Here is a 12,593-nt window from a genome sequence, read left to right on the forward strand (position 1 = left end):
CCAATTTTCTCATAGTGAGTACCCTACTTTAGCCAAATGTTTGTTTTTAACCAAACTTGCACTTTAAAAGTAACATTTCTTAAGAAAAAATTAAGAAACCATTACTAACTTTTCATTCTGCAACAATCAGTTACCTGGCTATCATGCCAAGTCACTGATTTATAACAAGTATGCAGATCAGGACTTTCCAACGTAACTTTGTCTTTCCTGGACTGTGTATTTAACAGGTCAGTGACTCAGAAACTTTTAGAAGGTCAGCAGTGAAAATTCATGGATTTCTCTTGGGAAATGTTTACATAAAAATTCTGGTTGACAATAATTGTGAATTCTATGAAATGTCTATTGAGTAAGTCAGGCAAAATTATTATTGATGGGGATAATACTTTGTGAAATAAAATACCTGTTCATTAGAGATATAGTACATCAGCTCAGTGAATATGCCCGGTAGGCTTACGGTGTGTGTTGATTATTAGCACTTTCTATCTTTATGCAAAGAAGGTGGGGAGCAAGGGTTTTACTTTCCCTTTATCCACCACATCCTCAAATGGATATAAACTACCTTTCACATAACAGTACTGGATTTCATATCTATAGAAAGATATAAACATAAGCGTGCACGGAAGGATTTTTTAACTCAATCCTTCTATAACATAAGCATGAACCTTATACTATCTGGATCTGCTATTTAAGTGCTTCCTACGTCCATAGGGATACTGTGCATCATCCATTACAGCTCACTCCATCTTAACTCTTAGTCCGAACACATTCATTTGTTGCCAGACGCAGGTGTTAGGGAATAATGTTCCACTCACTGAGACTGAGCTAGCTACAATGTAACATGATGGATATGGTGTTTTCATGTATTCTGCATCTTGCATAGAGTATTTTCCTACATAATATTTGGCAAGCATTGATCCAGCGCTTCTTTAGTCAAACATTCGTTTTGATAGATAAGGATGAATGCACACTGACAGTTTCTGATCTGCCCTTTACCAGATAAATATCACTTTCATGCATTTGTTGGCTTTCTCTGCCATGGTCTGTGTCCATTCAAATAGAGGCTCAGATATGTGAAATTTGGACCCAAAGGCAAGTCAGAAACTTTTTGTACAGCTTCACAGAAAACCTGAAGCTTGCAAAATCTCCTTAAATGCAGGTCAGCAGAAGGGCGTCTGCAGGTGAAATGCATCTCAGAAGTGTCTCAAACTGATGCATTCCAAGCAAGCCCTTATGGCCTTCAGCCTAGTGCATTTATATTGTCACTGAACTCCTTTGTGAATTTTGTTTATAGGAGGCCATACATTATGCCACATATAATATATTTATTGAATTCTTTATCGAAACAAGAATATGAATCATAACTGTAAAGTGTGCTTATCATGGTATTTGTATGGCTTAACTTGTCTTAAATGCCTTTGACAATGAACCATGTATGAAGTATTATGCTAAAAGTAGTCATGGCTATCAATCAGTTTTCAGCTGACATTTTTCTACAGTAGGTTAGAAAAATTGATATCATGGGCAGTCCACGCAATTTTTATGCGTGAGTGAGATCCATTGTATCTTTTAATTTCACGTGCTTAAAGCAAATCTGTCAGATACATCAGTGTTCAAACTACTGCAAAGTACGTATGAAAATTGCTAATGATTATTTTAAGATAATAATAACAAACTATAGCTGGTCTACGGCTAGACTCTTCAAGCTACAGCTAATAAACCCTTCACAAGAGTTAATTAGATACATTTGGGTGGTTTAGGAGCAGAATTCTTTGTTTTTACTGGTGGGTCATGTTGAATGGCCTGCCTTTGTATAATGTGCACCTGAAATTTAGGGGCTTTCTGGGGGGTGCAACAGTTGATTACAGGATCAACAAAGATTTTTTTATGCCTGCACTTTGTCAGTGCTGGTACATGGAAACTTTGATCTGCCTGACAGGTTCACTTTAAGGCTAAAAGCACATAGGCAATTTCTAATTTCATGATCACACTACTAAAATCGCTAGTGATTACTAGTACTAGTCTTTGATCACTACACATTTGGAACAAATGGTTCCCTATGGAGTGGGGCATAAAAGTAGCATAGAGTAGCGAGTAATCACTAATTATCACACAATGTTCCAAAGTGTGAGATTAATCACCACTGTCAGCTACTACACACATTTTGTGTGCTTAACTCAATAGGGAGCCATTTGTTCCAAATGTGTGGTTAGCGACCATTACTACTAGTGATTAACCTCCAGCAATTTTAGTGTCATGATCTCATTTCTAAAAATTGCTGTGTGCTCCTAGCCTAAGTTGTCTAAACACCCATGTGCTGTGTATTAAATGCACAACGGTAACTCTTTATTAGTAAGGTTGTTCATTGGTAGATGTGGAATACTTGACTGCTATTCAATGGAAAAATTGGAAACTAGTAGCCATATTAGCTGTCACTATGAGGAAACACAAATTTCAAATGCTGGAAATTTGTCAAGGAGCAATGAACCTGGTAGAAAAGGGGTTAAAGATCCACACAGGTTTTGCTGCTGCTGGAAATGGCTTTGAGTCTGCTTTCTTGACACTGTCTAAATGACAGCAGCTGAGCAGTAAAATGCGCCGGCCCATCGTGCAGAATGAACATTACACTTCAGTTGACTAAATGCCCGAGGGTTTCAGCCTAGTTTAACGTGCCGTTACATAAGCCACACAGGTCTGGCCTTCATCATCTGTGAATATGTCAGGGAATGTCAAGAAAATTATAATTCCCCCTCTTTTAGATTTTTATCTACAATGAATAGACCACTATTATGTAAGAGCCTTTTGGGCACAGTCCTGTTGTACAAGAGCAGTCTGCATTCAGTGCATGGAATTTCATTTTTAAACACGTGTGTTTCCTGCCTCATCTCCTACAGTCCAATGATATGACTTACATGCTGACCACAGTATCAACCGGTGTCTGGACAATGGAAAATGTGTACAACGTACTATAGCACCAATCATTTTGGAAAGTGTTTCTTGGAGGGAACAAAGTGACAACTTCTTAGAAAGGAGTTGATTTTTTTTTCTTTTCTCTGTGGTTCTGATGACAGATCCGTAAAGCGTTCAGTAGAGATTTCATTAAAGCTGATAAGAAAGTAGAGAAGAGATATTGGATTATAAGAAGAGAATGGTACAGTAAGTTGATGCACTGCATGGAAATATAAAGTGTGAATCTGCAGGAGAGAGACTTTGTTCTGCTGCTCTATAGAATGCAGTGGGAGTCGTGCTATATAGCTCTTTCCAATATAAAGATTGCATGTTACAGAAATGCACACTTAGGGATTTCCAGTGGATTTCAACAAGGTACCGTGCACATATAACCACTGTCAATGAAATATCTGATGATCTATTATTTTTTTATCCTTAATATGTCTGGAGATACATGATGTTTGCAACAAAGATTTGTATTTTACAATTGCAGTTTACTAAAACTGTGCAAAATCTGGTGCAGCTGTACATTGTAGCCGATCAGCATCTAACTTCAGCTTGTTCAATGAAGCTTTGACACAAAAAAACTGGAAGTGGATTGGTTTCTATGCAGAGCTGCACCAGATTTTACACTCATTTATTACACCAGATTTTACTCAGATCATTTATTACACCAGATTTTCCAAACCTTTACAAATTGTGGACCATAAAACAAAACACCTGGTAAAAATCAGTGGAAAATAAATTAGAAAATATATGTAGATTACCCTTGGCTTGATGAGGGTGACAACAGAATCCTTCCCCTGAGATCCTGGGAACACTGAGTATCTTAAAAGCTTTAGCATTTCCAAAATCTATCCAAAAAGATCACACCTTCGCATCCTGCCTAGGCTCTACAAGCACAAGCCAGCTGTAGTGGTATAATAAGTATAATTCCTAACTTTTTCCCCAACAGGTGTGTTTTTTACAGGTATCAGGTGTTGATTTGTAAGGGGGAAGGCCTAGTGTAATATTTGTATTTCTGACTTTATGCACGTGTTTGTTTGTAATGTTTGCATTATTGTTCTGTCAGTAGAAACTAGTGAAGTTAGAGACAGCCAGGTATTGGGTATTCTTAGAAGGTGATGAGCAATTGCCTTCTTCAATATTTCTCTCAATACAAGTTTCCTTTTCGTGTGAGTTCTGTGATTTTATAGTTCAGAGAAAGAAACACAAAGATATAAAAACAGGTTTGCCTTGTTGTTTATCCAGAGTAACCATACTAAATGAGCATGTATCCTATTTCCATGTATTTCTTCCTGTTGGAAGATGGGGTTCCTTTAGGCTGGATTTCCACAAGTGCGTTGCAGTAATTGGCATGTAATATACTGCCATGCTTTGTGGTACCACTGTATCCCTAAGCATAGTACATGCACCTTTTTTGGTATGTTATGGTGTGTTAGGAAGCCCATATGAATTGGTCTTTAAAGCCCTTTTGAGACTTTCTGCCCAGATTTTCTGCTCTCTAGGAGATTTCACCCCACTTTGTGTACCTGTGACACAAGCACAAGACATGTGGGGTGCATGGGTCACTGGAAGACAAATACAACAGAAAAAAATGGTGTCTTTGTTGTTAAGTGAGTTCTAATTGGATAGATTTCCAGACAGTTTCTCGGTGTCACCCTGCATCTAGGGCAGGAAGTAAGGGGAAGCTCACACTGTACATTTACAGTTAAAACAGATTAAATACAGTATTAGTTTTAGTTAATCTTAGTCATATGATACTTCTAAATAGTAGCATGTAGAAGCCCTCTCATAAATGTAGAGGGGTCTGTTTGATAATATCTTTATGGTTTTGCTCGAACTTGACCAGTGCATGTGGATAGGATTAGCAGGAAATTATAAGGCCCTTGCCTGGCCAGGAGGTTGACAAGTGAGTTCATTGGTTAGAAATAGCAGACCATGAGGCTTGGACCCATCATTTTGTTGGGTGTGGGCAGAGTAAATTCTTGCACTAACAATAGTAACGTTATACTTGTAGTTTAGTCAATAACATCTGTTGCAATACATTCTTAGTGCAGTGATTGTAAAATAACACTTCTGATACTTATGTTAAGGTAATAATGTACAAAGCACTGGGCATATTTGTGAATCTTCTGTATATATGGAGATTTCCTATTTATAAGATGAGTGATCACTATGTACAGAATGTCACCTAGGATTATCCCCCTGTCACACACTGGTCAATATATCCAGTTGAGAGATGTATCCATTCAACAGTGCCAGCTCATGAAAGATGGATTTTGAATGGCTGTTCAGAAACATGTCCAAACTGCGTTCAGCATTTTGTACCAGTCCTGATCCAGACAGGAATTCCCCTCTCTCTATATTCTGTTTATGATAGCAGTGTCTGGCTACACAGTAGTCACATGTACTTACACTTACCAAACATTATCATCATTTTCTAGGCAGGTGTAGGCAATAATATTCAGAGATGAAATAGGACTAAATTGAGCAAAAAGTGGCAATAGTTCTTAATGAGGGATCATTATGTCTCATTTTTCATTCTGATGAGACAGGTTGCATACGCTGACGGGAGAATACCGGCAGGCAGAGACTGGACAGGTCAAGCCATTTGCATTTAATCAATGTGCCTCATTATAAGGTATTAGCTGATGGTGGAAAGACTGATCATTCTCCTTAATATCATTGGAAACCTGAGCTATTTTGCTTTGAACAAATGACCCTCAAGTGTCTCCCATTTCCTATTTATTTGTTTAGAGGACTGAAAGAGGGTTTACTGTATTTTGAAGGGCAGAACTACAAGGGCATGATTTTGCTGACTCTCAGTGATTACTACTGAGACAAACAAACACTTCAAACTATATTGCATACAAACTTTTACCAGGTGCTGAATAAGATCAAACTGAAAAAATAAAATGTATCTGATTGTATTAATTGTGGCAATCATGGGCACATTCTACTGAACTGTTGGGGGATGACTATGTTAGTATGTTAATTAATGAATGCGTTACATAATTTTAATGAATTATAATAAATTAAGCTGAATTGCTAAACCAATAAATACAGCAGCAAACATAGATCTAGTGCCTTTTTTAACTGCCAAAGGTTTTATGTTTCTGTCCTTCCATTCCTGAGATTTACACAGCGCTGCCACAGAGCAGAGCCAGGTTGGTGACCTGATGTTTCTTTGCTAAAGTGGAACTAAAATCTCCAATTTAAAAAACAAAAAACAGACAATAAACCTACTTGACTACTTGCAGTCCTCTTTAGAATGTACTCAGAGCTGTGCCCGTGTTGCTCAGTTTACATTCAGGCACAGATCCTGTATGCTGGGATGAGTAAATGCCTACGCATGCGTAGAAGTGGCTGAATCCCGCACCAACCAGTGAAGATGGCTGTAGGGTAGCATCTGGAAGAAGCTGGTGAGGTGCCTTGGACCACTGAAGGTGAGGTAACTATTGCAGACTTTAGTTCAACTTTAAGCAGTAAAGCTTTGTTGCCTTCCTTCCCCCAGTCTGTATTTGGACAGTGAAGAATCAGCAACAGGAAAGATCAGCAACAGATCACCTGCTCTGCCCATGCTGCTCTCTTGTCCTTTGAGCATGTTTCTTGTCAGCAATGTGCACTACAGCACTGATGATTGGTCCTAGTACTCCTCCTCCCTCTTTTTGTCTGACTTGATTGCATGATGCTGATACCAAGTCAAATTCAGGTACTTACACTAGTTGTATTTAAAAATATAGTTTACTATTTTTGTTGAAGACATTACTGCATTAATGTGTGTGATTTATTTTTTTTTTTAATCTCCCTCTTCAAGTTATCTAAATCTAAGAACAAAAATCTAACATACTGCAGCTTACCAGGCTTTAGAGGTGGTGGCTACATTAGTTTCTTTATATAATTTATATTTTTACATGTTATTTTATTGTTTTGCAGGCATGTAATCCTTTAAGTTCACCTGCTGATACTGCCAGTAACACAATTCCTGTCCTATGGTGACAGCAATCTCCCACTGTACTGTCTCTATGAATGAACAGTGTTATGATTCTTGGTTGCTCTCATTATCTCCATCATCTTGAAAACATAGCGGAGACATGTTTTTTTAGAAGCTAAACTCTAAACTCTGTGGTTTAGATATAACTATATTGCCAAAAGTATTGGGACACCTGCCTTTACACGTGCATGAACTTTAATGGCATCCTAGTCTTAGTCTGTAGGGTTCAATATTGAGTTGGCCCAACCTTTGCAACTATAACAGCTTCAACTCTTATGGGAAGGCTGTCCACAAGGTTTAGGAGTGTGTCTATGGGAATGTTTGACCATTCTTCCAGAAGCTCATTTGTGAGGTCAGGCACTGATGTCGGATGAGAAGGCCTGGCTTGCAGTCTCTGCTCTAATTCATCCTAAAGGTGTTATATCAGGTTGAGGTCAGGACTCTGTGCAGGTCAGTCAAGTTCCTGCACCCCAAACTCAGTCATCCATGTCTTTATGGACCTTGCTTTGTGCACTGGTGCACAGTCATGTTAGAACAGGAAGGGGCCATCCCCAAACTGTTCCCACAAATTTGGGCACATGAAATTGTCCAAAAATGATTTGGTATGTTGACTCCTTAAGAGTTCCCTTTACTGGAACTAAGGGACCAAGCCCAACCTCTGAAAAACAACCCCACACCACAATCCTTCATCCACCAAACTTTACACTTGGCACAATGCATTCAGGCAAGTACCGTTCTCCTGGCAACTGACAAACCCAGACATGTCCATCAGATTGCCAGACAGAGAAGTTTGATCAGTCACTCCAGAGAACACGTCTCCACTGTTCTAGAGTCCAGTGGCGGCATGCTTTACACTACTGCATCCAATGCTTTACATTGAACTTGGTGATGTAAGGGTTGGATACAGTTGCTCGGCCATGGAAACCCATTCCATGAAGCTCTCTACGCACTGTAGTTGTGCTATCTGAAGGCCACACAAAGTTTGGAGGTCTTTAGCCATTGACTTTGCAGACAGTCGGCAACCTCTGTGCACTGTGCGCTTCAGCATGGACTGACCCCGCTCTGTCTTTTTTTGTGGCCTACCACTTCTTGACAGAGTTTCTGTTTTTCCCAACTGCTTCCACTTTTTTAAAATACCACTAATAGTTGATGTGGAATATTTAGTAGCAAGGACATTTCACGGATGGACTTATTAACTTATTGCACAGGTGACAACCTATCACAGTACCACGCTTGAATTCACTGAGCTCCTGAGAGTGACCCATTCTTTCAAAAATGTTTGTAGAAGCAGTCTGCATGCCTAGGTGCTTGATTTTATACACTTGTAGCCATGGAGGTGATTGGAACACCTTAATCCAATGATTTGGAGGGGGTGTCCCAATACTTTTGGCAATATAGTGTACTTTAGTCACTCACTACATAATTGCAGGTACAACTAAACAATAACATTTGGATCCAAAGCAAGTAGATGGTGCAGCCCCTCCATCCATGGCCCCACATTTCATTAGAGGATGTGTGGTTTACCCAAAACATATGCACAGCTGCCTGGGCATCCTGAAAATTCTGCTGCCATTGCTGCCTTTCCTATCTGTAATTTCAAAGTGGTCAGTAACCGCTAGCAGTTTTTAATGGAGTAGGGCACTGGCAAGTATTTTCTGCTGCATGTGACCCCAGTGGGAAGATGTCAACTAAATCTCAGTCCTACTGTGACAGCCAGAGCTGTGAGCCAAACTTCCTTCTTTTCATGGATTGTATTTTCCAAATATTTTATAGAGACATAGAAAGCAGGCTGCTGACAAGGAACTGCTGAAGCATACTTTCAGCATTTCTGTGCAACCAACCATGTGTGTGGCAGATTCTCCATGGGAATATATATCAGAGAGGGGAAAGAGGAAGTTCAGTTTCAGCAAAGCCCTTCTCATTCGAGGACTAGAGTTGGATCAAACTGATCAGGGAGAGCAGGACACAGACCGTGCTCCACTCAAACTCAGACCAAAAAATTATTAGTGGGGTTCTGTTTTAGGCATGGTATATTTTTTAGCAAATTGACACTTTCAATTTTATATAGAGATGTGTTGCAACTCCAACTTGTGGCCACCTGTTTATCCCCGCAACTCATAGAAAGTCATCTGTTTATATCTTAAGCAAATTTGCCATGAGACAGCTGAGCTGCAAGCCACAGCCATTGTGCAGCCTTACTAAGCAGTAAGCACAGCCTGGACATGCTATAAACAAAAATGCCAGGCCCATGCAAATTTACAAACTGTACACAGAAACAATTTAATAATAATAAAATACACTGATTAAACATAAGCTGTTCATATGCACATACCACATTTAAAAATATTACAGATTTTTTTTAAATTATTTGTTGGGCTAAATATATAGGAGCTGTCATTGCTGACCTTTCTTTAAAGGTACAAGGATGTCATCTTCATCCTTTCTTAACAGTGATTGACTAGTTTTGAACAGGTATACAGGTCTTAGGTTTCAGTATTTTAACTGTAACTGGGTACAGTGAGTCATAAGCATATGTCAGATTGTACAATGACAGTAAAAAAATGAGAAAAATCCTAACTGGAATTTTATTTGTACCCTATTCTATCCAAAACTAGAGTCTATTTCTGCTAGAGATACACTTAGAAATGAAATGTTTGAAACTGGACAGAGATGTTAGATAAAAGACATAGCAGGTTAGGAGGAAGACGTAGTCTATGTCATACTGAAGCAGACAAGTATTCATACAAGGGCTTGGAAAAACCTTGCATCTTACCAGTGCATTTAAAAAAAAAATGTTACTATAGCTGATAATTATTTGACTGTGATTGTTTTGAATAATGATAGGTCTAAAGTTGGAATTGATTCTGATCTGTATGCCCTCTACTTCTTGTTATTCCTGCAGCAAGATGGATTCTGGATATACTCAGAGTACTGTAATAATCATTTGGATGCCTGCATGGAACTCTCCAAGCTGATGAAGGACGGCAGGTACCAGCATTTCTTTGAAGCGTGCCGACTACTGCAGCAAATGATTGACATTGCCATTGATGGGTTCCTTCTGACACCTGTGCAGAAGATCTGCAAGTATCCGCTTCAGCTGGCTGAGCTACTTAAGTACACAGCACAGGACCACAGGTACTATTCATGACCAAATGGAAACTGACTTTAAAGAAATCCATTTTAGATCATTATAGACATGTTTAGCCTATTTAAGTTTCAGCATTCTACAGTTTGCTTCATGTATTACTATATTTCCTTAGATATTCTGATAGCAAGAATTTTGATAGCCTGTACCACCAAATCCATAGCATTCACTATAAATGGCATTATTTTTGTTCCTTAGAAATGGGGTTCCTTCTACCTTTTCACCATCACTTTCTTTCAGTCATTTGTACATCTTTTATTGTGGTTTACTAGCTGCATGCCACTCATTAGAGGGCTGTTTGGCTGCTAGTTAATCATACACCAATGGCATCTATCCCAATGCATTCTTCTAATTAACAAGCTTTGAAGTCCAGAGGAGTAAAACGAATACATAAGGCAGAAATCAATAATGTGGCCGCAGTATCTCTTTGAGAAGATGGATTACCCTTCTCTACTGGCTCCTAGAGCCGATACCTTTTGTCTCTCTTTATTACAATGCAAGACAACAGAAATACAATGTGAGAGGTCTGTCCTGTCTTTATTACTTTTCCTGTGTTATATCAGGTTACCTTCTTGGATTGTGTTTTATATATTGACAATTGCTGTACTGTTGCATGTAATAGTGCTCATAAAATCTGACTAAGCCTGCTGTCTACCTTTTTTTTATGCAGCAGCTCTTCAAGTGAAGCTACTACATGAAATAATTTATTGCCAGTTACATAATAGATTTTCAGCTTTTTTTTTTTTCATGCAACACAATTTATCTTTATATTATTGTTCTTGGGACATAAATAGGGGAATTCAGCATTAATGGCACTCTTCTGGCAGTAGTTCCCTCAAGAGCTACCTATTTCAGGCAAGCATATGCACCAGTGTTGGTAACATTACACATGCAGCAAATTCAGGTAGTTCTCACTACCGCCATTTTAAGAATCTGTTGCTATGGCAGCAACAAATTCTTAAAGAATTACCAAGATTTCTCAGTTTAGGAAACCAGTGGTAATTAATTACTTCTGAGCTGGGGTACAGAGGTACTTCAGTACAGGGGCGGACTGACAACTCATGGGCAATAGGGGATCATGGGGCCCCTGTGTCCTTGCCCAAACTCAAAAAAGCCTATGAAAAAAGAACCAGGGGCATCTCATGGGGCCCCCTACTGACACCGGGCCTTCGAGCAGTGCCCGAGTTTCCAAATGGTCAGTCCGCCCCTGCTTCAGTACTTAGAGCAGACCTCGCCAGTGCTTGGAATCTGTAATGATTGTGACAGCTTCCTGCATAGAGCTGCAACCCCAGCCTTATTCAGCTGTAGATTTCCCGACTGAGAGATAAAAAATAAATGGGGATACAAGTGATATATTTGGGCAATGACTGATGGGGAACTGAGAAACTGGTTCTCCATCAGGTCTGCTTTACTTTTTAATGATAGTTCATGGCTGAATAGCAGCTATGAATCTGCCCACTGCTGTGCAGTCTCAATCAAAATTAAAGCAGACCTGATGGGGAAATAGTTTTTCAGTTCCCCATCAGGCTCTACCTACCCTAGAACAAAACTGACATTCACCTGTTAGTTCATGGGAGGGTGGGAGTGCACTAAGGAAGGTGTGTCCAGTGTGGACACTTTGACCTCAGTGCAGACATAGACAGATTCATGTCTCTGACAGGTACATGAATCGGGTGCAATCACTGATACTTTCAGTTCTGCACTCTGACAGAATTCTAAAATGTCTTCAAGACCCTTTATGAATTTCTCTGAGGGTGCTTGCACTCGGCAGGCCTCTAAATGAATGCTCTTTTTCTTATTTCATTATTATCTTTTGTTCCATTCCTATATTTCAAATGTATAAAAAATAGAATCTACAAAATTGTTTGCACACTGACATCAGCCTTCCCCCCTTGCCACAGGGCCTTTTGTTATTCAATTATTTTCCTCTCACACTGCCTGTGTGGTTGTGATTTAACATAGTATGCTGGGAATCCGGTACTTATACTGAAAGTCACCTAAAGGAATTAGAACAAAACATGAGAAAGGCAGTTAAGGTAAATTGTCACATGAATGATATTGTCAAATCCTTGGCACTTCTTTTACTATACTAAAAACCACTTGGTCAGAGGCCCCTCATAAAGTATTCAACATAACTTTTTGCTTTTTGAAATTATATTTCTTTATTTTCTTTAATAAAATCTTTATATAAATGCATTTTAATACTTACAAAGTTGAAGTTACACTCACCAGCCACTTTATTAGGTAGACCTTGATAGTGCCAAGAAAAAATCCCCCACACCATTACACCACAACCATCAGCCAAATTCTGACCCTACCATCTGAATGTCACAGCTGAATCAGCCTGCCCATTCACCTCTGACATCAACAAGGCATTTTTGTGCATAAAACGTCCGCTTTCTGGATATTGTCTTTTTTTTTGGACTATTCCCTTAAACCCTATAGATGGTTGTGTGTGAAAATCCTAGTAGTCGGCAGTTTTTGAACCACTAGCCTACAGGGCAC

The 12,593-nt window shown here is 39.1% G+C and overlaps 1 protein-coding gene across 2 annotated transcripts in view; it reads left to right on the forward strand.

The window, feature by feature from the left end:
- Positions 1 to 12,593, forward strand: part of ARHGEF9 (Cdc42 guanine nucleotide exchange factor 9) — a 490,351-nt gene that overhangs the window by 404,966 nt on the left and 72,792 nt on the right. For both annotated transcript variants that reach the window (XM_089685190.1, XM_089685191.1), the window contains one exon: positions 9,846 to 10,078. In XM_089685190.1, the coding sequence (XP_089541316.1) occupies positions 9,846 to 10,078 (233 nt within the window). The remainder of the gene's footprint in view (positions 1 to 9,845; positions 10,079 to 12,593) is intronic.

The sequence above is a fragment of the Staurois parvus genome, unplaced genomic scaffold, assembly GCF_062004578.1.
Source record: "Staurois parvus isolate SC_StPar_1 unplaced genomic scaffold, SC_StPar_1.0 ptg000365l, whole genome shotgun sequence".
Taxonomy (NCBI): Eukaryota; Metazoa; Chordata; class Amphibia; order Anura; family Ranidae; genus Staurois; species Staurois parvus.